At 37.8% G+C, this 26313-nt stretch overlaps 2 protein-coding genes across 2 annotated transcripts; one reads left to right on the forward strand and one right to left on the reverse strand.

Moving 5' to 3' along the window:
* The first annotated feature begins 1478 nt into the window (after nucleotides 1-1478).
* LOC137747011 (formin-like protein 6) lies at nucleotides 1479-5760 on the forward strand. Its single transcript, XM_068487008.1, has 4 exons — nucleotides 1479-3124; nucleotides 3207-3406; nucleotides 4180-4421; nucleotides 4517-5760. The coding sequence occupies exons 1-4, from the start codon at nucleotides 1713-1715 to the stop codon at nucleotides 5306-5308; spliced, it is 2646 nt and encodes an 881-aa protein (XP_068343109.1). The 5' UTR covers nucleotides 1479-1712; the 3' UTR covers nucleotides 5309-5760.
* A 732-nt stretch (nucleotides 5761-6492) lies between these two features.
* LOC137747013 (BTB/POZ and TAZ domain-containing protein 4) lies at nucleotides 6493-10418 on the reverse strand. Its single transcript, XM_068487009.1, has 6 exons — nucleotides 10264-10418; nucleotides 9116-9395; nucleotides 8652-8782; nucleotides 7984-8290; nucleotides 7561-7874; nucleotides 6493-6883 (listed from the first exon to the last, which is right to left on the reverse strand). The coding sequence occupies exons 2-6, from the start codon at nucleotides 9374-9376 to the stop codon at nucleotides 6742-6744; spliced, it is 1155 nt and encodes a 384-aa protein (XP_068343110.1). The 5' UTR covers nucleotides 9377-9395; nucleotides 10264-10418; the 3' UTR covers nucleotides 6493-6741.
* Nucleotides 10419-26313: the final 15895 nt, after the last annotated feature.

The following is a 26313-nucleotide window of genomic DNA, read 5'->3' on the forward strand; positions in this document are numbered from 1 at the left end:
GTTTTTATTAACTTTTAAAATACTTTATAAAATATCATTAAATCATAATTCAGATATAAAAAGACGGTAAAAGTAGTCGGGATGGTCGGGATCCAACGGCAGCAAGTGGAAACATGAAAAGAATATGTGCCTTGCCTTGTTGGGCGTCGGCCTCGATGAAAGGTAAAATACGAGTTAAAAATAAAAAGGAACAACTAAAGACACGAAGGTGGCTCTTTATTAACATGGAAAAGGATCCGGACCACTACGTCGTCATCATCGTCCATTCATTTGTTTGATAACAACAGCCACCAAACTAGATTCTCCTCACTACAACAACAACACTCTCATTCTTTCCTTTTCACCACTATAAAATAAACACTAACAAAGTAACACAAAAAATCGTTCCATTTGCTTAGTTTATACACGTTATCTGTTAATTTATGTTTTTTAATTTATTTGATTCGATTGTCAAAAATTAAAGTGTTAGAAAGTAAAAAATGTGTGCATAACACCACCATTTGTCTAATATAATGATAATTAAAATGAAAGTATTATTGTTAGTAATGCTGTTCACATTCTTTTATTCTCCCCTGTATTTTTATGTATTTTTAAGCTTAAATTTTTATTTTTGTCGTTTGTATTAAAAGTAATTCAAGTAAGACTGTCTATATAATTTATAACGCAATGAAGGAATGTATATTACAGGTTTGAGAAAGTCACAGTTAAGTTTATTTTTAAAGAATTTAAATATCATTCCTCAATTAGATTAAAATGCTAAACCTTTTGGTGACTGTATTGTATAGTTGTTTAGGACTACTATGAAGTTAAGCTCTACAAATTTCAATAAGAAAATCCTATGTGGTATACCACATCATATAATAACTGCAAATTAATAACAAAAATAAAACTTCGTAACCTAAAGTAGAAGGTATAAACAAACCATTTTTTCTCGATTTAAAAGACGAATTTGTCTTTATAGAGGTAGAAAGTCTTTGAGTTAGCTCAAATGATGAATGCGAGTGAAAAAAATGAGTCAGAGATAGGTCACGTTCACGTAATAAGAATTTTGCATCCCTTTCACTAAAACCTAAAAAAAAAAAAACAAATTATCTAGAGTATTATAAATTGAGATGTGACTCAAAATCTTCATATCTTCCATATCAACCACGATGTTTACCCTACAAGCTCAATTTTATTTGAATCATATGACATGACCTTAACATAGTTCACAAGAGATTAAATTTTCTAGTGTTCTTGGTAGAAATTAGTTTTCTATTAGGGGGTTATTTAAAAGACACCCCACTAATAAAATACTTAGGTATAATTTGATTAATTCATATGTTAACTTTTTTAAAAACTAATGAACAAATCCACATGACAAATAGGTGTAAAGAAAATTAAAAATAAAAAAAAGGAAAAAATAAAAAAAAGAGGGAATGCGGCTTACTGCTGAGATCAGAAGCTACTCTTCGGCATACGCATCCCAGATCTTGCAGCCAAAAAAGCTTCCCTTCCCCTCCAACTCACTCTCTCTCCCCTCTCTCTCTTCTCTCTCTCTCTCTGCCAATTTCTGGCTTTCAATCCAACCAAAACAAACAGAAAAAATCAAAATCCCAAAAACAAAATCACTGAAAGGAAGAAGGAAGAAGACGACGACGACGATGCATTGGGTTTATTTTGCGAAACAAAAACAAAACCAGAACCCAACACTCCGCCATTGAAACTCCACCATGAAATTGCGAGCTCCTCGTCACCAGCTCATCTTCTCCATTGTTCTCTCCCTCTCCCTCACTTCCCTCCACGCTCTTCGATTCCAATCACTAACTGCAATCCACAGAAGAATTCTCCACCAGCCCCTGTTTCCAGACAGCTCCTCCCCTCCGCCGGACGCCCCGTCGCCGCCGATTCCACCGCCGCCTCCGCCCGACACTTCAAGCGACCAGCCCTTTTTCCATGAGTTGCCATCTGGGTCGACCCCAGATCAGACTCAACCCCCTCCGCCGCCGTCTAATGCCACCCCTGTGCAGAACCCACAAGCGCCGCAACCGACCAAGGGGACGAAGAAAGTCGCCATTGCCGCCTCGGTCGGAATCGTGACTCTCGGGATGCTCTCCGGCCTCGCCTTCTTCCTTTACCGCCACAGAGTCAAACACCCGTCCGAGTCTCAGAAACTCGTCAATGGCGGAGGACCCGATTCCCAGAGATACGCTGACGACCCAAGAATCCCACCCTCGAGCTTCCTCTACATTGGCACAGTCGAGCCCAGCCGCACGTCGACGACGAGCAGCGAAGCCGTGAGCGGGCCGACAACGGCGGAATTGAACCGGTCTCCTTATCACAGGCTCAACTCGGTCAAAATATCGGATCGGTACCGGCCGAGTCCCGAGTTGCAGCCGCTTCCTCCTTTGACCAACCCTCCTCAGAACCTCAACTCGCCGTCAGCCATGTCGTCCTCCGATGAAGAGAGCAACGAAACGGCGTTTCATTCGCCGAACTGCTCCTCCATCAGCTACGACGGCAGCTACTACACACCGAAGCAGAGCAGCAACAATGGAGTCGCCAATTGTGCTCCGATTCACGTCGCCAGTTCAATTCACAACTCGAAACGAACTTCTCCAAAATCCCGGCTTTCGGTTTCTTCCACCACAAGGAACCAGGCTGCGCCGCCGCCTCCTCCGCCTCCTCCCCCGCCGCCAATGCCAATTCAGACTCAAACCCACGACGCCCAACAGAGAGCTCCATCGTTTTCTCATAAGAGGCCGAAATTCTCCTCCCCACCTCCACCAAATTTGGCGCGTGTATCTAAAGCCCCTGTTCCGCCTCCTCCGCCACCGCCGCCGTCGCGACCGACGATATTAAGGCAAGTTGGGGATTCAGAAAGAGTGGTTTCTGCAAGGCCAGTTCAAGTTCCGGTGAAGCCACAGCCACAATCCTCCTTTGCAGCAATCCCGAAAGGGCCTTTCGAAAATGGGACAAGAAAACCTACTGAGCAAGTTGTTGAAAGCTTGGCGTCTTCAGAGAGTTTTGAGAATGAAGATTCAGGAGGGGCAAAGCCCAAGCTGAAGCCTCTGCACTGGGACAAGGTCCGGGCAACCTCTGACCGCGCTACCGTGTGGGATCAGCTGAAATCGAGCTCATTCCAGTAAGTAAAGTTCAGCTGAAATCAAGCTAATTGAATAATGTGTGCACATTCTGATTTTTGGTAATGTCTAATTTGTTTGCAGGTTAAATGAGGACATGATGGAGACTCTTTTCGGGTGTAATCCGGGGAATTCAGTCCCAAAAGAGACTACTAGACGGTCAGTTCTTCCTCCTGTTGAGCAGGAAAACAGGGTTTTGGATCCAAAGAAGTCACAAAACATAGCTATACTGTTGAGAGCACTGAATGTTGCACGAGATGAGGTCACCGAGGCGCTTTTAGACGGTGAGTGATTACTCCTTTCTCATTTCTGATGATTACTTAACTCCTTAATTCTGCTTAGTGATATAGAAACTTTGTCATCAAATTGTTTGCCCAATTTACTGAAAGCATAGCAAGGTTAGGGATCCATTAGACTAAACATGGATATCATGAATTCTTAACTCGTTTCGGAGTAATAAAATTAAATGAGTTTCTAGTAACACAAATTTTTCGGAGGCACGAATTCTATATCGAGCCACTGTTTGGGAAAGGAAAGAAGACAAGGAGATAATGGAGGATGTCAATACAAAAGTGACAGTTAAAAGCTTAAGCTGGAAGTCATTATTGTTACTTGGAAAATAAGAGTAAAAGCAACAGTATGTTCCACCCACAGACATGATCATGTCAGTAATGAATATGAGGAAGAAGAGAGAACGAAAGCACTGTAGCGCTATAAGAGCAAATTACTAACATGAGGACTCGAGCTGCTAATACTTTTTTTGTTTTTTTTAATATTCAAACTTTACTTTCTAATAATCCTGCAATTTTTCCAACAGAATTTTTTTGATTCCCTACAACCTCCCTTGTGAAATGACATACCGTCTTTAAAGTTTTCTGTTAAAAGAAGCAATAGGTTCAGGTGAAATCTTTGTCAACAGAAATGGATTGCCCCTTGAAAGTTCGATCACTTGGTGTCAATGTATCAAGGCCACTAGTTAACCTTCTCTCGTTCCCTCCGTGTTTTGGTGGTATTTATATTTGCTACATCATGTGCATTATTTGTTTGTACATAACAGGTAACCCTGAAGGCTTGGGCGTTGAGCTGTTGGAAACTCTGGTGAAGATGGCTCCAACAAAGGAAGAAGAAATTAAGCTTCGAGACTACCAGGGTGATGTCTCAAAATTAGGGACTGCTGAACGCTTTCTGAAGGCTGTGCTCGATATCCCGTTTGCCTTTAAGAGAGTTGAGGCAATGCTATACAGAGCTAATTTTGATACAGAAGTGAAGTACCTGAGGAAGTCCTTTCAAACGCTGGAGGTACTTTGGCTGAAATTAAATATTTTGTTTTAAGATCTCTTAATTCCATAAATATTGACATAAAAATTGATACATAATATCTTGTCATTCTTCAGGACGCAAGTGAAGAACTAAAGAGCAGTCGATTATTCCTCAAACTCCTTGAAGCTGTTCTCAAGACAGGGAACCGAATGAATGTTGGGACCAATCGTGGCGACGCTAAATCTTTCAAACTTGATACACTATTAAAACTAGTAGACGTAAAGGCAACTGATGGAAAGACCACATTGCTCCATTTTGTGGTCCAAGAGATCATAAAATCCGAAGGTGAAGTTGTTGATTCTACAAATGATAATGCTAAAAACATGCCTGCCAAGACCAAGGAAGATGGATTCAGAAAGCAAGGATTGCAAATGGTTGCAGGGCTGGGCAGAGACCTCAGCAACGTCAAGAAAGTAGCAGGAATGGACTCAGATGTTCTAAGTAGCTACCTGTCGAAGCTTGAAATGGGGCTTGAGAAGGTAAAACTGGTTTTGCAATATGAGAAACCCGATATGGAAGGGAAATTCTTCAACTCGATGAAGGTATTTCTAAATGAGGCCAAGGATGAAATTCTTAGGGTCAAGGCTGATGAAAGGAAGGCTTTATTTCTGGTGAAAGAGGTCACTGAATATTTTCACGGGGATACAGCAAAGGAGGAAGCCCACCCTTTCAGAATCTTCATGATCGTGAGAGATTTTCTGAACATATTGGACCAAGTTTGCAAGGAAGTGGGGAGTATGCAGGATAGAACACTGGTGGGCTCTGCTAGATCATTCCGCATAGCATCAACTGCTCCTCTACCAGTTCTCAACAGGTATAACGTGAGACAAGACAACAGTTCAGATGATGAAAGCTTGTCACCGTAAAAATATGTACATGAAGCACGCGAAGACACATAAGTTAGAGGATAGTACCAGGGTCGACGACATGTCCAAACTGAAGAAGCGGCAGCACCAGTATATTTGTTTTGTTCTGTTACAAGCATGTAAAAGGAGTAGAAGAAACGCAGGAGGGAAGGCAGTTTTGAAAGTCTTCCAATATAAAGAACATCCCGATTCAGATCAGAGATTCCCCAGTCAGTTCATCAGGTAAGGCTCTCGGAGAAGCGAAGCAACAGATTTTGTATGAGAATTTCGGGTGCATTGTCGAAAAAGCTAAGCATCGAACGATACTTGGAAGAGCTGTACACTCATGCTAAAAGAGAAGAAAAGGGGGGGGGGGGAAATTGAAAGTATAAACATTTATAATTAGGATAGGATTCTTCATCCAGATCCAGAGAGTCCCACACATTTTGAAGGAAAAAGAAGAATGTTTTGGTGTTGTGGTCTGCATTAATTTCACAAATTAAATATAAATCAATAATAATTAGCAGCTATATATATTTCTTAATCATTGGCTTGTTTAATTTCTCCCCCTTACCCCACTTGAATAATGGAGTTAATTTATTATTTGGTGAAATAATTGAGGGGGAGGAGGAGACATATTGTCAATGTCTTCATATTTATGTTCTACTTTAAGGAAAGCAAACAAAGACTACATCGTTCTAAAGATCTAATCACCTTTATGAAAAGGCAAAATAATTCCAGAAGTAATGGATTCAATCTAACAATATTTTTTTGTTGCTACATTGGAGGGAATCGAGCTTTGTACGTATCTTGAGTTAGAGACGTATCTTAATTTCTAATTCATTACTTTACTCACGCTCAACGATGTAATGACATGTTACTTGGTAAGGTGCGACGAGAAGGAATGTGAATGAGAAGTACTGGGTATGATTTTTTGGTATGCCACCAAGATCAATATGGGACTCACTTATCTATTCATTCCTTAGGTTTTATTAGGTTTTAGTAAATGCATGAATGAAAATGATCTTATTCTTTGTAAGTAAACATGACCTAAGAAGAAGTTCCCATTTCGAACCACACATTTCCAATCAAACACAAGTGCTGTGTAAATGTATTATTAAGGAATGACCCCACTAATTTTTTTCTCAAAAATTTCCCGATTAGTTAGGCATTCCTTTTTATTTGTACGTGAGAGGTCTCAAATATATGAACAAGGAGTTCAATGCATTCACATATATACTTGAGCTAAACATTATCTTACATATTTTGTAGAACCAAAATACATATTTGAAATTTTGGTATTTGTGAGTTTACCGGAATTCCGGAATTTCATCTCCGCGTCTTATTAAATTACAGATTAAAGATTACAACGGAACACTCGTTACATTGATAGCACAACAAATTTGTAAAACTAAAATCTGGTGTTCCATTGCGTGGGAACAAAGACGACGACTTCACTGCCACAAAGTGCTGACAAATGCCGATGAAACGAATGGCGCTCCGGCGATTCTCTTTGTTGTCAAAATCTTCTTCACTAACATTTTCCACCTAATCTCGTCCTTCTTGCTCTGCTTCTTTATTCTCTCCTTAAAATTCCTGAATTTAAAACAGTTTCCAGAATTAGACACAGGATGCGTAAACAAAACAAAACAATCCATAACGTGAAATATGAAGCTTTCGTGCTCAAAACAAAGCAAATGTTTTTGCTCACCGACCCATTGATTACCGTTGGATGAATTTGATTTTATCTATCTACTAAGCATCGCCATCACTTACCTAAACTTGTTGCGTATAAAATCTCACATCGGGAACTCTCGAGCCTTGTGTCACAAGTCTCAAAATATACATGGTCTGGGACCTCTCTATCCCATTGACAATTGGTTTTGGTTCGATTCTCCTATTTCTAAAATAGACAGACCATGTAGACCCGATATTGGGCTACATGACCTAATGTAAGTTGTCTACGTGTTTGGCTTAAGTCCTACATGTGAGGAGGCATGTTGAGAGCATTGACACTCACTTCAGGAATTCTAAAACTTGTGTCATTACAAGATTCTAAGCCTTTCCACCCATTGTCGGTTTATGTAAGATGGTCTAAAACTCAAATCTGCAATGCTTATACGAAACTACGTGGGGGAAAGATCGGGGCATATAGGTCTAGTGGTTGGAGCACTTACTACCACCACGCCCACACCAAGAGTTTGACCCTCGCGTCCCCCACCCTAGAATCAAAGGAAAAAGGGCAAAAAACAAAGAAAGATTAGTAGGTACACCTGCACAAAGGAACCCTGCAGTTATGGGAACCAGAACAAAGGCGGGAGTGTAACTCCAGCAGCTGCCACATTCTCCTGCAATGGATGCAACCGCCTGGGACTCTCAACTTGCAGCCAGCAAAATGGCGAACGAGCAATTCCAGTCCCTTACAGGCTACATACTTACAAGGTGCCTGGTTCTCTTTAAAGTCCTTATCAGATGGTCCAATTGTTCGACAACCATCTTCATATATATGCACAAGAGCCTCCATTGCCTCGTATAAGAGCATATAAATTTTTCTTTCATTTATCTTTTTGATCCTCTCCTTTTGCCTCTGAAAATAAATTCAAGCATGAATGAGTTTTAGCATGACTTTCCATGGCCCTGCACACAGATACAAGGAAACGAAAGAAGAAGAAACCAAACGCATACAGATCCCTTACAGTATCTTCTTCAATCATTGACTCCACGAGTTCTTTTTCTAGTGTCGGGTGACTCTTCTTCATTGTTTTCCATCCTCGAGTTGTACAAACAGTTTTAAAGTTCTTCAGGATCATACGGTGACAAATGAGGCTAAGTCGAGGGGCATCACACAGTAGTGCCAGTTGAAAGATGTCGACAACATTATCTATAGTAAGCAAACCATGCTCCAGCTTCTTCTCACATTCTTGCTTCAAATGGGGAACCACATAAACATGAGCGAGCACCAACAAGTGCACAACAAAAGCCTCCATTTCCTTCATCTCGTAACTAAACACAAAAAACCAGTTACAATCAGTATACTATCACATTGTGCCATCTTACTATTACAACAAAAAACTTGTCGTAATAAAATTGGCATATGGATAAATGTTTTATTATTGCACTATGTTTGTGCAGGTTAATGAAGACTTCAAGCAGAAAACAACCACAAAGTTGATCATTCAACATTCATTACAAATGCCAGCTAGGTACGGTAAAAGCTTTCACCATTTCATAATTCAAAATGGGTTCTCCATGTAAACCTCCTAGGTTCAGGTATGAAATCTCACCCAGAGGCCACTTTTAAGGCATCAAATGCACTCCAAGAAATTCAGTAAAAGAGAAGCAACGCTAGGGGAAGAATTGTTACCAGGAAGAATACAAGAATCGAATAAAAACCCGAACTGCATCCACTGGAACTCCACGAATTGAGATTGATCGTTGACGACGAAACCGGTGTGATTGCTTCAACTGGGCTTTGATTACAGGAGAAGCCATTCCCTGTCACAATAGCATCAAGTTATAGCGTTAGCATAAACAGTAACTCCATTGTCACATCTTACTGACAGGTTACAATTTCAAACTGAAAAATCAATGTTTCCTTCTACAACCGGCACAACTATACATGTTTTAGAGTACTATATCATTTTGTGGTAAAACAATGTACAAATAGGTAAGCATATCAAATACAATTTTCCCACATTCAGATAAGGGATGTCCAATTGGATATAATAAGGGAGATAAAACCCCGACTCCTTAAATCTCAAGGAGAGATGAAACAGAACATAGAGAGGCTTAACATATTGTAAACGAAGTTGAATAAAATAAACTTACAAGAATGTTAGCATGGGCATAAATAATTCCACCGTCATCAGTATTAACAGAAACATCTGCTTTATAACCTTCATCAAAGAGGCGATCCCACAAATCTCTTGTTGCTGTAGAAACACAGCTGTACCCCTTTTGTGGTGATCCATCATTTGATGACCCCTTATGAAGACTGTTTGTCACTGGACCAGGCCATGGAGGAACCGTTGGGGAAACATCCTTGTTAACTGGGGCTGGTCTCTCGCAGATGTTTTTCACCTTACACATTGGCGCCTAAGTTCCGGTTCTGCAGAATTATGATAGCTAGCTTAAGAGTTATATCAGATCAAAAGGATTCACTGATTCACAGTATACGTTAATTGCATTTCTAAAATATTATGGCAGGAGAGGGCTTATCAAAATTTTTTATTTTTTTTTAAAAAAAAAATTTAAGAATCAACTCAACAGTCATCAGAAAATTGTCTGTTTCTAAGATTTGGCTGCAGATTAAGGCATTGTTGCTAAAGGATAAGGGTCATCAAAAAACATCGATCCTACTTGTAATAATTCACAGTTGCCCTCATATATTATATTCTGTAGAAACCGATAATTGAATGGTTTTGTTCATCCCAGTTAGAGTTCTACGTAATGCTTACAATAGCTATTGCAGAAATAAAGCTAATTAGAATCAATTATAGTGCAAATGACGAGCCTTACCGGTGGATCACAGGGTTTGAGGCTCTAACACCCTTCGGAACCAATGAAACTAAGCATACAGAAGTCAAGCAACGCAAATGAAAATATATCCAACACCAGAACAAGATCTCTCCCAGATACAATGCAGACTTTTTATGTCTCTACAGAAACGAAATGCCAGCCCCAAAGCATAATCAAACATTCAACACAACTCAAATGCCTAACGAACAGACATTTCAGCTCCCATAATGCTTGTCAATTCATGGATCTGATTGTTCCAACAAAAACTAAATTATACAAATCTAGATTTTAAACACACCCTCTATGTCGCTTTCATGCAATTTGCATCACTTGAAGTATAAATTAAAAAACCCACCTGTAATAACCCATGAACCCATTTTTTCCCCAGTAATTTAATTGAATCTTCAGAATGTAAAATTATTAAAAAAAAAGAAGAAAAAGGAACAATTTTCACATACCCTTTTGAAAAGATGTAATTTTGGGAGCGTAGCAGAGCAGTGGAAGAATCAGTTCCCCAAAGACGATGTCTGCGTTTCTCTCCCTCTGTGTTGAGAGGGAGGGTCGGGGCTTCGGGAACGACACGTGAGATTTCTGCAGCATTCAACTACCTTTATACAGAAATGGACGGCCGAGGGGAGGCGGTGAAAGAGAGGCAAAACGTGACCGTTTCGAGGGGGTCCATTCCGGCCCTAATGTACGCGCTTCCCGCGTTTTGCACCTCAGCGTTCCTAACGACTTTGACCGTCGTTATCAAAAGAGGAAACAGTTTTGCATGGGATTTTTGTGTCGAACTCAAATCCAGCTCATTATTTTTGGGTAGTGATCGAAACGAATGCATCAATTTAGGACTCCATTAGAAATGTTTTAAAAATGATCAAAGTTTTTGTGAGAAAATATTTTTGGGTTTCAAAAGCATTTGAAATACTTTATGTAAAAAATATCAGTCATGTGCTTTTTTTTATGCAAAAAAACATCAGTTATGTGATTTTTCTAGGAAATACCAGTTGCATGTTTCTTTTAGTAAGCATTTAAGTGTTTTTCCATGATTCACTTGAATTTTTACAAAGTATTGATTCTAAAAATATTTTCATTGAAAACACTTTTAACCATTTTAAAAGTACTTCCAAACAAGCTCGTAATTAGTTTGATGATCAAATTGTTGGTTGGTGTAAGATCTGTCTCATGTGCATGCATGCATTGCATGTCATGACAAATTGGCAAATATAATAAAAGTCGACGAGGGAAACATGTGACGTGCCTTATTATCAACCACATGACAAGGACATGTCACATTGGCAACAATATAAAATGACACAAGAGTCTCATGATATCCTGATTTCTAATATTGGGATGAGAAATTATCTTTGGATTCTCTTTGTGAGGATTTCGATGATCAATTGTATCCGTTTATTGTACATCATGCAATCAATTTTCATTAGGTACTTTTTTTGTTTAATTTTAAATAAAAGAAATTCAAAATGATTTTTGGCTGCACGATGTACGATAAGTGGACACGATTGATTGATCCTTCAAATCTCTACAAAAGAGGATCCGTATAGAATCCTAATCCCTAATATTGTAACTCTATCGAAAATTTTCAATTTCATATGAATTATTTTGAAATTCAAAGAACAGAATAATAAAATTGACGTTTTTTTTAGCCTCGTGAATTACTCTACAAAAGTTTATAAAAGATTTAGTTTAAACTGCAGATGGTTAAAAAAAAAACTGAAAATATGACTTTAACCCCTCAAATTCAAAATTGTCACATCCCGGCCCGGGCGGGACCACTTCCTGGGCCCGACTCCACTACCGTAGCACGATATTGTCCGCTTTGGGCTTACCATTCCCTCACGGTTTTGTTTTTGGGAACTCACGAGCAACTTCCCAGTGGGTCACCCATCATAGGATTGCTCAAGCCTCCTTCTCGCTTAACTTCGAAGTTCCTACGGAACCCGAAGCCAGTGAGCTCCCAAAAGGCCTCGTGCTAGGTAGAGATGTGAATATACATTTAAGGATCACTCCCCTGGGCGATGTGGAATGTCACAATCCACCCCCCTTAGGGGCCCGACGTCCTCGTCGGCACACACGCGACCAGGGTTAGGCTCTAATACCAAATTGTCACATCCCGACCCAGGCGGGACCACTTCCCGGGCCCAACTCCACAACCGTAGCACGATATTGTCCGCTTTGGGCTTACCATTCCCTCACGGTTTTGTTTTTGGGAACTCACGAGCAACTTCCCAGTGGGTCACCCATCATGGGATTGCTCAAGCCTCCTTCTCGCTTAACTTCGGAGTTCCTACGAAACCCGAAGCCAGTGAGCTCCCAAAAGGCCTCGTGCTAGGTAAGGATGGGAATATACATTTAAGGATCACTCCCCTGGGCGATGTGGGATGTTACAATCCACCCCCCTTAGGGGCCCGACTTCCTCGTCGGCACACACGCGACCAGGGTTAGGCTCTGATACCAAATTGTCACATCCCGGCCCGGGGCGGATCACTTCCCGGGCCTGCTCCACTACCGTAGCACGATATTGTCCGCTTTGGGCTTACCATTCCCTCACGGTTTTGTTTTTGGGAACTCACGAGCAACTTCCTAGTGGGTCACCCATCATGGGATTGCTCAAGCCTCCTTCTCGCTTAACTTCTGAGTTCCTACGAAACCCGAAACCAGTGAGCTCCCAAAAGGCCTCGTGCTAGGTAAGGATGAGAATATACATTTAAGGATCACTCCCCTAGGCGATGTGGGATGTCTCCCGGGAAGTGGTCCCGCCCGGGCCGGGATGTGACAATTTGGTATTAGAGCCTAACCCTGGTCGCGTGTGTGCCGACAAGGACGTCGGGCCCCTAAGGGGGGTGGATTGTGACATCCCACATCGCCCAGGGGAGTGATCCTTAAATGTATATTCACATCTCTACCTAGCACGAGGCCTTTTGGGAGCTCACTGGCTTCGGGTTCCGTAGAAACTCCGAAGTTAAAGCGAGAAGGAGGCTTGAGCAATCCCATGATGGGTGACCCACTGGGAAGTTGCTCAAGCCTCCTTCTCGCTTAACTTCGGAGTTCCTACGGAACCCGAAGCCAGTGAGCTCCCAAAAGGCCTCGTGCTAGGTAAAGATGTGAATATCCATTTAAGGATCACTCCCCTGGACGATGTGGGATGTCACAAAAATTTTCCATATAAAACCTGACATAATTTTTTTTACTAAAAAAAACCCAGTGACTAGGATCCACCTAAGTGAATTCATTAATTACATATTACTTTACACATTTTACATTTTTAGATGTCTAAAAGGCCCCTATTGCATATTTGATGTGCACAATTAATTCTATGTATATTTGATGTCGGATTTTATATGAAAAAATTTGAATTTAAGAGGTTAAAGTCGTATTTTCAGTTATTTTATTCATTAATTTGATTATTACTAAAACATGAATAAGAATAATACATATTCCTTTCAACTGCGAATTTTTTTTAAGAAAAATGTCCTTAAACTCATCCTCCAATTCGCTGTTGGTTGTCCAACTTTGCCGGTTTGGGGCTCAATCCACAAAACTAACCCATGGGCTCAACCCAATACCAACCAATTTTATAATTTCTTGCCAAAGTATTCTACAAGTATTCTTTTGATTCATGCCAAAATTAAACAAATTACTAAATTCGCTCAATCTTTAAAAGTTGCAACCAAGGCTTGTTGCAGAATTGCAAACTAAACAACAACATTAGTGGTAAAGTTTCAAGATTCAACTAAACAAAAGCACAAAAATTTATAAGCTTGTTACAAGAGGCTTGTCGCACATGTAATTATATTTAATAATGCAATCAAGGTTTTGTGTTCGAAAATCCTCTTTCCGAATAATATTGAAGTTTAAATAAAAATAGAAATCCACCAGGATTCATTATCCATTTATTTATTAGAATTCGAGCAAGGAGTTGAACTAGGATTAGGTTAGTTCGAGCGGGCAAGGCATGAACCCAAGCCAACTCGAAAATTGATTAGCTTGGGTTCATACTAGTTCTTACCTAATTATAATTCGTCCGATGGTGCTCCGCCTGATGGTGGAAATTGAGTCGGGTTTGGACGTATTCAAGTTGATTGCAACAAACCCATATGGGCCGAGCACCTATGTTCTTTGTAGACCTAAGTCTCCATTTACTAGGCCCAAGTTTGATATTACACCGCCCACCCCAGTAGATTGATGATGTGCAAGAAATAAAAGACTCCAAATTCGAGGTGAACTTTCTTTTTCATATTTCTCATTTTCCCGGCAAAATAACAGGACACTTGCTATTGGTTCTTCTTAGTGTAACTGGTGAATATATATCAAATTTCTATTGTTTTATGATTTGATTGAGAATTTTGGTGTTCTTAGGGTATCAGGACACTTATTGTTAGGGGGAGGTGTGCATGGATATGATTGATTCTACCACTTTAGTAAACGTAATTTGCTTGAGAGAATCAAGTTAACATTACGTCACATGTTAATAAAATTTAGCTTAAGTGATAAGACACGTGCCATGTCTTTGACTAACAAAGGTCCCTAACCAATGACCACAAATTTTCATAACTGTCAACTTACAGTAGCATTCTAACCAATCTATTTTGCAACTGCATTTAATCAAAACGCAATATAATTAAATTTCACATAATCTGCGGGATTCAAGAAAATCTGAAATAAACCAGGATGAATTGAAGATTTGTCTCACTTACAACTTGAGTTATCTATAATCCGATCTTGGTTTATTTCGATACTTTATGGTAGATTAGATAGTTACCAGTTTAAATTCTCACCAAAAAAAAAAAAAAAACAACAACTAGGTTATGTTTAGATGAGGAATTTGCAAGTACCAAGATATTTAGGCTAAATAACTTAGAAATGCACTAAAAGAGATTAATTGAAGGGATTTGATCGATGCATTAACGGGAATTTGCAAATTAGTACTTGTCACTTGTAAATTCCTTGTTTATGTCTTTATAATGATCATGTAGAGTGCATTTGAAATCCCTCATTATAAAGTTTCGTAGCTCATTTATTTCTAAGTAATTTTCCTTGCATATTTTACTATACTGGACGGAAGAAATCATTTAAATTTGGATCAAAGTTGGAAAATTTAATTAACAAGTACTATTTTTTTTTTGTTTGGGTTTACAAACATAGAAATCGAGAAATTCTACGTAGAAAAAAAATATAGAAATTGGAGGTTGTAATTGATTAAATTCCAATAGAATGAGGTTTCATAGAGAAAATTAAGTCATGGAGGTGTGGGGTGAATTTGTCTCAGTTTATGGTAGGCCTTTGTACAATGTGGATTCCTAAAATTTGTTTCACGAAAAACTATTGGACCGTCTTAGGAACCAACAAATCTCAGGCAAGAATCACTACCAAAATTTTGAATTTTAACCATTTAAGTTGTGCTTGGTTATGGGACGAGTTCATTGGGGGTAGGAATGCATATGGGTTTTTAAATCTCACTTACTATTATAAACTTTAAGATTTATATACTTAGGCTTAGAAAAAAAGTGTATAGTTTGGAGTTGAGTTTGATCTTCCTTTTCAATTAGAAATTAAGGTCGTTTGATAACCATTTTGTATTTAGTTTTTAGTTTTTGTTTCACTTTCTTGAAAATTAAAACTCGTTCGGTAACTACTTTCAATTTTCAGTTAAAAGAAAAAAAATGAAAACTACTTTCTTCAGTTAAAAAAAAAAAGAAAAAAAAAAGAAGTAGTTATCAAACCGATTTTCAGTTTTAAAAAATGAAAATTGAAAACCAAAAACTAAATTGTTATTGAATGGCTCCTAAATTTTTCATTATACTGCTTGAAATTGGAAATGCTACAGAATGATAACTAAGTAGTACACTTTTTTTCATTCTCATGTTTGGTTTGCACAGTTGTAAGAGTCAACATTTGTTCAATATCTTATTAGACCATCTCCAACATTTGGATTAAAACCTGAAATTTTTTAACACAAAAAATTTAGGTTCTAACCCATAAATAATTTTTCTACTCTAACCCTCCTAGGTTAAATTTTTAGCTCGAGATTACCAAAGAATGAATTTAGGCTAATTTTTTTAAAAGTAATTCATAATTTAATTTTATGAACATTTTAACTTAAAAATATTTAGATTAATCTTTTGGGTGAATTTTGATTTAAATGATTTTTTTTAATTGTTTAAGCCGTGGGATTTAATTTTGGGTCGTTAGGGTTTTTATTTTTTTTTATTTTTTTTTTTACTATTAGATTTGATCATATTGGATCTCAACTATGTGTTTTAAATTAGATGTAAAAAAAAAATTGAATATGGAACGTTGGATCAACCAACGATCCATTAATCTTGCCCATTTAATCTCGAAAAGAGCTGTTGGGAGGCTGCACGTGGCCAACATATGCCCTGACAATAGGCCAATAGGCCCCCCACTGTCATGCGCTGCAGGTAGGCTGCGGCTTTCTTCTTTTTTTGGGGAGTCCATGCGCAAGAGTAGGCCAAGCCATTTACCCTGACTGGTTTCTTGGGTTAAATTTGCTCCAAAAATCAGTTTTAACCCAAAATTAAGGCTAAGGGTTAGAGTAAGTTGGGGTGGGTTTAGAAGCTAAAATTTGAGTTTTACTCTAAAGGTTAGAGTAGATCTTAATTAGGGTGTACACAAAAGGAAATATCAAAAAAAAAAAAAAAAAAAAAAAACCAAGGTCAAAAAGTAACATTCATTAAACAGAAATGAGGTTATAGGCCAACTCAAAGGAAGGCAAAATAACCCAAAACACATTGGGGAAATGGATACACAAAGCCTAGCCCAATGAAATAAACAAAAACTCTAATCCTTAATCTCCAACCAAAGAAAGCAGTGCCCGCTTCCGTCGCTGCCATGAAAGTCTTGCCAACAACCACCGAGGGAGCGACACTAAAGAAAACGATCGAGTGGTCAATTCGACCAAGACATCGCAGCTCAAAAGTAACAAACTTGTAACAAAAAATATACCCCAACCCAGAATGTCCACCTAGACTCCGAATCGAATTGTGTTGGCCGACACTAGGAAGGTGAGCCATAAAGTGTAGTGATGTGGAAAAATGTGAATAAATGTAAACTTAAAAGTGCCTAAACATAAGAGTGCGCATGTGAACGGTATTGAACCCAAGTCACACGTGATGTAGAGCATAAGTAAAGTACAGTAGATGTACGATAAGAATTATGTCATCGAAGGTAATCAACTATACCAAGATTTGCCAAGAATCCTCGTCGACATGAAAACTCAGCTACTAAAACCTAGAAAGGTGAAAAACAAGGGTGGGTGGACCTAAAAATAAAGCCTTGTAAAAACCTTTTCAAAAATATAATATCCCCTCGCTGTAAAACAAGTATAGTTTCCATAATATACATACTACGTATAGTATGAAAATACTTACCGTAGCCTGCAATATCTCAAGAATTCAATACGTTACACTATTTTGTAAATAAACATCTAATGTTCGGTAATCACATAATCTCACATACACAAACATATCATATCGGGTGCTTATCGACATATGCTCACACACGAGTTCATGCATAGATATTCTGACATGAACATGACTGAGTGTAATAATGATATACGCTCTAGAACTACAATCATGTGAAGACTGATGTTATGTGCATCACATATGAGTCCTATTTGCCTACAACAATCTTTGACAGGACTGGCACCTACAATGGATCCAAAGTGAGCGTACGGTGTGATGCGAACATACACATGAAAGACTGGTCCTGGCCCGGGTGAGTACTAACACAGGTGCAGCAACTTTGAGTAGATAGCGTAAAACAAAATCATATAGTGGTAAATCAATAATTTACGTCGACATAATACTATTCACTGCCGTAAATATAAATAAGGCATCCCGTAAAAATATGCATACTTATGCATCCCATAGGATTCATAATAATCTCAAAATTTCAATCATCGCGACAATTTTTATAACATCAATTTAATTATGGCATCACTTAGAAAATGCATTATTAATCTATGTATGGAAACTCAAATAATATATATACACACACACACACTATACAAAAGAAGAGACCCACTCACAAATACTTGTGAGGTCGTAGCCCTTCGTACTACGAAAATTGGACTCTCTGATGGTAATCGCACCTAAGCATAATATTGGGATCCATTAGTAAAACCCAACTAAAACGATTAAATTTGGGAAAATGGAGTGCGGTTTTGGGATCAAGGCATCGAACTATGCTAAGAAGGGTTCCGGGGATTTTTGTAAAAAGTCAACAAAAAGTCAATGGTCAACACCAAAAAGTCAACCTAGGCGCTGAGCCGGTCAACTACGTTAAATCTTTAGAATTTCACTAAACGAATATCAAAAACGAACTCGGGGCGTCGAAATTAGCCTATAAGGGTTTCTGAGAAAATTTCGAACATGTCAACACAAGGAATATTCTAAGAATATTCCAAATCCATTTAGGAAATGGACCAGGTGGGATCCCAGGTTTAGATCTGAATCCGGTTGCGGATCTAGGCTTTTTCTTCTATTGGGTCGGGTTGACCTGGTCCTAGTTGCGGTGATAAATTCCGGCTCCGATCAAGGTAAAAAACTCAACCATTTTCAGCGTATAAATAGTCAAATTGAAGCTAGGGAGATAAGGAGTAAGATTATACCATTGTGGTCTCTCGCCATGGCCGGACTTGGCCGAAAAAAAGTTGAAACTTGCGAACTTTGCCGAAATTTGGGAAATAGTTTCCCCGAGCTATTTTCTGTCATAAAACCAGTCTAAAACACACAAGCATGCTCAAAATTGAACCATGAAACAAAAGTATAAGATTTAGAGTATTCCCGAGGCTTACCAAGGCCGTGAATGATGGAGGTTCATCGGGAAAATCATGGTCTCGACGAGAAAATATGGAAATCGAGTTTTGGGGTTCGAGTTCGTAAACCTTGGTTCTAGTTCTGGGCTGGAACGTTGATAACCTTCATCAACGTGGCTAGATTTGTTGGTGGCTTGAAGGTTTGACTCGCCGAACATGGCGAGTAGTGGTGATTCGAGGCGGTTGCACCCTCTTGGTGCTTGCTGAGGAAGAAGAGAGAGAGAGAGAGAGAGAGAGAGAGAGAGAGAGAGAGAGAGAGAGTTGAGAGTTTGAGAGAGTTAAGGTGGCAGAAAATGAGAGGTCCAAGAGAATGGGGGGACACGGGATAGGTGGAGTAGGGATCCCACGAGGGTGAGTTCCCACCAGACAGAGAAGAAGAAAAAAAATCTCCCCTGAAAATATTAAAATAATCATGGCATATCTAGAATAGTGAATTTACCAAAATGTCCTCGATAACTGTTGTTTTGTATAATCTTCATCGAAGCTCCGAATTAGGTTTCGCTTGCGCCAACGTGTTTTTATAATTGAGTATTACAAGGATGCACTAAAAGAATAGGTCATACATCTCTCTACACGACGGTTAACGAAAGTCAACATTCTCGCCTTTAGGGGTATTTTCGTCAATTCACTCTTTTAAAATTTATAAAATCGTAAAATTTGGGATTGGGTTGTTACACCACATCCAAATTTCTTCATGAAAGATGCAGAACCAAGAGATAGTCCCCCACAAATATATACAAGCATAATAACACATGGATAGAAGGAAATATCAAATGAGGGTCACTATTAACAATGTTTTTCGGGTCATCAAGTGACCATAAAATCATGGTTATTTACCATTAAATTTGATATCAAGGATGAAGAATAAAATAATGTATTTTTAAAGTTCTACCCTCAACCTTTAAAATGGACCAAAATATTTTAATTTTTAATATTTAATTTAAAAATAAGTAACTGTGAATCATTAGTCACTAAATGAAATCCAGACTCCTAAACGCATTCCCAATGCATGAGAATTGCATACAAGGTCAAATCCCGTCTTCATTCTCATGTTACCTTGATAAAAATGAATACCAAATTATGGTCATATGATAATAAGAAGCATGAGAATTGAATAACCATTCCAGCTCAAGGATTTCGAGTTCTTCTCTCATAATTATTGGATTACTAAACATAAGAATGTATTCTTTACATAGACTCTTGCCACTTGAGCAAAATAGGGGAATCCACAGTTGCCACTCCATCATTTAACGGTCAAATTGATGATTTAACTAACAAATTTATGAAATTGTAACTAAATTATAAGTGTGTGTATAACATTGTAATATTTTAAAAATGATATATAAAATTACAACTGCACTCAAATTTGAGCATGTAAAATATAACTTTACACCCAAAATTAAAGAAATGAGTATAAGATGAAATCGATAGAAAAGTGACAGAGGATGCCACAGTCGGTTGCAAAAACAAATTAGGGTCCGTTCAGACCATCTCCAATGGTTGGGCTAAAAGTCAAATTTTTTAGCCCGAAAAATTTAGCTTTTAGCCCAAAAACAGTTTTTCTACTCCAACCATTCTACCCTAAAATTTTAGCTCGGGATTATTAAAGAATGAATTTAGGTTTTTTTTTTGTTAAATTAATTTTTTTTTAAAAAAATAAATATGTAGACTATCGTAAATTAATTTTATGAACATTTTAATCTAAAAAAAATTAAATTCCAATAAATATTGGGTAGAGTCCACCCCGATTTCTGGGCTAAATTTCGGGGGGAATTTGGCATTGGTTTAGCATTTAGCATTTAGCTCAAAATTTCTCCTTGGGTTGGAGTGCATTTGGGGGGAAATTTTAGGGGGTAATTTGGTTTTTAGCCCACCATTGAAGTTGGTCTCAAAGGATAGTGAAAGAACAAGTAATAAAGAAAAAAACAACTCGCAATTTGATTGTATAAAAACCTTTATCTTGGAGCTATGATTTTTCCCACCTCTCTCTCTCTCTCTCTCTCTCTCTCTCTGTGCATGTAAGCAATACAACATCATATTAACGGTCAAAGCTAGTTGCTGACCGTTGCTGACCATCTTGGGCTTCGCAGCCATTGCACGCACAGTCAAGGGAATTCCTTCCCTACTTCTGTCTTAGCATCAGGACCCAAGTTTTGCTCCCACCCATCTTCCAAACTTTCAATATTATTATCGTAAATAATAATATTGATCATTATATATTAATATCAACTAATTAAACAACGTATTATATATTTAACTAATTAATTAATAATATTCAATAATATCCATTGATATGAGTGGGAAGCAATTGGATCCTCCTGAGAGGAGCGTCTTCTTGTTCCTTCTCCGCAGGTCCAACCTTTTTTACACGTGAAGACGCTCCTCCCCCCTCCCCCCCCATCTGCAATTATAATTTTTATTCACGCGTGTTATGATCATATCTTCATCAATTTTTTTTTATTGTCTTGTTTTCTTCATAATTCCCTGGCTAGCTCCTTTTTTAATTGTGGCCCAAACAATTCCAAAGCTTTGGTTTTTTCGGTCTCTTCCAATACAACTTACTGCTTTACAAGTGTGGTGGGACTATACGACTGTGTCTTGAACTTTCAAAGTCACAAGAGTTTGTATATCATTAGAGCGTGAAAACTTGGTCTTAATACGTAGTGTTTATATTTTAGTTTTTTTTTTTCTTTTTGGAAACTTAAGGAGAAGTTTTTAAGGATATCTTTACAAAGAGCCAACACACTTGCAGCACTATTATGCAACACTACAAAGATACTTTGTTCCCAAATCTATATATGTGGTGATATTGAGACCTTCATCAATTAAGTGAAGATTGTGGTAGTAAATATCTACCGTCTTTAGTCTTGACGAATTTATACCTATAATTAAACACATTTGGTTAAGGCCAAGAACCATGCACCTTGAGAAAAAGGTGGTGGGAGATGAAAACAACGCGATAAATCATTTCCAAAAAATATGTTATATTATGGTTTTGTCTATTTTTTTTCCTCATTTGGTGGTGATACAATTGGAAGCCAAATAACGGAAATATAAAAAGTGCCTTTATTGCGATATGTTAGACGTACGTATGTTACGATAACAAAATTGGTTTAAGTAGTAAGAGGTTTGCAAAAAAAAAAGGACGCAATCAATCATCAAATCCTAGACGTCCATGGAGAATCAAGAGGGAAACGTATCCTTAACCGAAAAGAGCAAAAGGTACGGAAAAGATGACAAGGTTAATAAAAATTATGTTTGGACCATATTCTTTCAAAGCTCGTCTGCTTATACGAATACAATTATATACGTATACCAAATTGGGTATGCAAATTTGCCTTATCTCAAGGTTAAAAAAGTTTGTGGAAGCTTCTTGCTTCGAGTTTTAAGAAGAAGTTTTTGTTAGCAAAACCGAACGTTTGACCTAATTTGATTTTAACACATACATTTATGCATTTACTACCACTCTAAATGATGGAGTTGAGAATACATGACTAAGAGAATTGAGGAGTCTAGAAACACACATAATATGTCGTTTTGAAGAGAACAATTAAACAATCTATTTTTTATATATATTTTTAATTTTCATATCGTTTGTTAGTTCATGAATAGGAAATGTGTTTTGTACCATGACAATAATTTTGCATGACAATATGACATTACAAAAAAAAGGCAGACAATAATTCCATCTGGTACAAAACAAGCAAGGTACAAGGTGTTTTTCCCTCTTCTTTTTTATTTTAAATAAAATTAAAAATAGAAATTAACAATTTAAATTAAAAGAAGCAATATTGCATTTGGAATCTATATTCTTAACTTGATTTTTATATATTTTGGGTTCTACAAGCTCAACTTCTTACGCAAACACCAACGACACACTCTGTCATCCTCCACACTCCCTCGGACCCTCTCCCTCGTCCCTTAAAGAAATATAGAAAGAGAAGGTACATAGAGAGAACTATCGAGGACGATGAACATCATGAACCCTAGGACCGAAGTGCCAAATGAGACTCTTTAAATCATGTAGGGAAAAAATTCCCATCCTAAAGCTCTCCAGAATTTAAGGGTACCCGAGAAGAAGTATACCATGTAAGAATAGCATAAATGTTCAAAGGTGACCAAACAAATCATGATCACTCACTCTTAGGCCATCTCCAACTGAGGGCTGGCCAGAGGGCTCGTTTTAGCCCTCTGGCCCTACAAGAAATTAATATTTTAATGAACAATATATGGCCATATTTGCCTTCGTCTCCAACCGAGGGACAAAGGGTCATAGGACTCGTTTTAGCCCTGTCACAAAAAACCGTCTCCAACCGAGGGCCAAAGGGCCATAGGGAAAAACATAATTTATTATTTAAAAACTACAACTTAAATTCAAATCCAACAGCTAAGTGATGTCAGCTAGCTGTTGGATTTGAATTTGTCTTTTGATATAAATAGGATGAATATTGGGCTATAATTCACACAACTTTGAATTCAATCTATTTCAATTCAATCTCTTTCAATTCAATCTTTTTCAAGTCAAGTTTGCAATGAATTCCAACTTTAGATCCTTTTCGGATTCCAACTGGGGGTCTTCATCCAATTCCAAATTGGAAGCAAAATGGGCGCAAATGAGATGAGAAGATAAGCAGTCTAATGAAGAAGTTCAAGTAAGGTGCAACAAACAAAACAGAGCAGCAGCCATGGTGTGTCAACCAACTGAGGAACAACCTCAATGGGGTGGCTCTATTATTGGTCGCTCAATGGAGAGTCAGATGACGACCAAGAAGATCCAAATAGGTCAAGAAGGGATCGTGCAAAAATATATGATGGGCCTAATTTGCCTTTCAATCCAAGAACTGGTAGTATCTCTATAAATGAGTACATGAGGCGCTATAGAATGATACGTTCTCGTGCCACAAACAAGTACCTACAACAGAATCTTGTTGCACATCTTTGGGCCAAAAAAAACATGGAGTAGGCGTTTTATGTTGTTAAATGTTTTTTAAAATGTTGTTTAAGTTTCATGTTGTTAAATATTTTTTTTATGTTGTATAATTTGTATGTTGGTTAATGTTATTTAATGTTGTTTCATATTGTTTAATGTTGTTTCATGTTACTTAATTTAATTTAATGTTATATAATGGCTTAGGAAGTTATAGGAAAAAAATATGAAACAAATTTTGTAAAATAGAAGTTATAGGAAAAAAAAAAATATGAAACAAATTTTGTGAAATAGAAGTTATAGGAAAAAAATGGAATTTAAAAAAAATATGAAACAAATTTTGTAAAATAAAAGTTATAGGAAAAAAATAGAATTTTAAAAAAATATGAAAAATAGAAATTATAGGAAAAAATTTGTAAAAAATAATAATAATAAAACTGTAAAAAAAAAAAAAAAAAAAAATCAAATGCAACGGCTAGCAACGTCAGCTAGCCGTTGCATTTGAATTTTTTTTCTTAAGTATTCCTGCCGGTTATAACTAACAAGAAAGATGATTTTTCTAGCCAGCCCTCCAGCCTTCTCTGATTCCGTGGGGCCCTCTCAAATTCCACAGCCCTTTGGCCTAACCCTCGGTTAGAGACTGTTTTCGGGCTATTTTCAGTCCTCTAACCCTCTGGACCCTTCGGTTGGAGATGGCCTTAGGTTTGATGTCGATGTATGCATAGTTATTCACCCTTCAATTTAATATTAAAACAAAGAATAAGCAGATGTGAGTGACCATGAATTTTAGTGACCAATAAAACAAGACTCGTAAGAATAGTACCTCTTTTTATATTTTGGGTTTCTTTATAAAATAACTAGTTTAATGTTATTTATCTTCACTTAGTACCTCTTTTCATATTTGCTTCAACCCTTGAGGTAAATATGAGTTTTAACACAAAACTGATTTCTGAGGCAAATTTAGGCCATGATTTTCCCTTAAGTTAGTGAGGGCGGCCCACTATGTATTTTTTTTAGTTTTATATTTATAAATTCATTGAATCCAACGACTAAGATATAATATGATCAAATCCAACGGTAGAAAAAAAAGAAGATCTAACTGTTCAAATTTAAATCCAACGACCAAAGTAATTAAAAAAAAAAAATCTTTTATGTGTTTAATTTTTTTTCATAGCGTTACACAAAGTTTCATGATTTTTCAATATTTATCATAATCTAAATATTTTTAGATTAAAATATTCATAAAATTAAATTAGGATAGTCTACATAATTAATCTAGGGCTAAAAATTTAATCTAAAAGGGTTGGAGGAGAAAAACTGTTTATGGGTTAAAAATTTTAGGTTTTAACCGAAGGGTTGGTGTCACATCCCGGCCCGGGGCAGATCACTTCCCGAGCCCGCTCCACCACCGTAGCATGATATTGTCCGCTTTGGGCTTACCATTCCCTCACGGTTTTGTTTTTGGGAACTCATGAGCAACTTCCCAGTGGGTCACCCATCATGGGATTGCTCTAGCCCTCTTCTTGCTTAACTTCGGAGTTCCTACGGAACCCGAAGCCAGTGAACTCCCAAAAGGCCTCGTGCTAGGTAGGGATTGAAATATACATTTAAGGATCACTCCCCTGGGCAATGTGGGATGTCACAATCCACCCCCCCTTAGGGGCCCGACGTCCTCGTCGGCACACACGCGGCCAGGGTTAGGCTTTGATACCAAATTGTCACATCCTGGCCTGGGCCCCCACCACATCCCGGGCCCGCTCCACCACTGTAGCACGATATTGTCCGTTTTGGGCTTACCATTCCCTCACGGTTTTGTTTTTGGGAACTCACGAGCAACTTTCCAGTGGGTCACCCATCATGAGATTGCTCTAGCCCCCTTCTCGCTTAACTTCGGAGTTCCTACGGAACCCAAAGCCAGTGAGCTCCCAAAAGGCCTCGTGCTAGGTAAGAATGGGAATATACACTTAAGGATCACTCCCCTGGGCGATGTGGGATGTCACAGTTGGAGATGGTCTTATAAGTGCAAGATTTTGGGTTTCATTTTCGTAAATATTGAGTTTGATATCAAATTTTTATGATCGACTCATTGTGTGACATAGCTGAAATCCTCCACTTTTTAGTGTAAATATAGTAAGAGAAATTAGGGAGTGAGAGCATGAGTGTGAAGTTTGAAATTGAATTACTATAATACTTTTAAAATAAAATAAAAAAGTCGTCTGACTATAAGCACTATGATGAGCATTTAACCTCGTTGATGAAAAAGATGATTCTCTTAATATATGGTGCATAGCATAATCCATTTGGAAACTACTTCTACTTTTTTTTTTTTTTTTTTTTGTTAAATACCAATTGAGAATTCAAAATCAGGATTTCAAACTTGATGAATGTAGATCCTTCCCTAATGGATTCGGGCTATTCGTAATTAGGGTTTCAAAATTGCAGGGTTATCCTCAGTGGTGACTAGACGTCGTTAGAGCAGATAATCATGTACAACTTGAAATTTTTTTCAAACATTAAAAAGAAAAAGTTACTTAATAAAAATTTACTTGAATGTTGGTAAAGATGTTGAAAAAGGTTTCGCAGAGTTTCCTTCGGGATCCTTTCATTCTCGCAGAGACATGTCGTGCTGATAACGTGTTGCAAAACTAACGATAAAAGTGGGGGAGAGAGATGGGACGACATAGAGAGAACAGGGCTTGGCCTTGTACATTTATTTATACTAATCAT

This window comes from Pyrus communis, chromosome 10 (genome assembly GCF_963583255.1).
Source record: "Pyrus communis chromosome 10, drPyrComm1.1, whole genome shotgun sequence".
In the NCBI taxonomy this organism is placed as follows: domain Eukaryota; kingdom Viridiplantae; phylum Streptophyta; class Magnoliopsida; order Rosales; family Rosaceae; genus Pyrus; species Pyrus communis.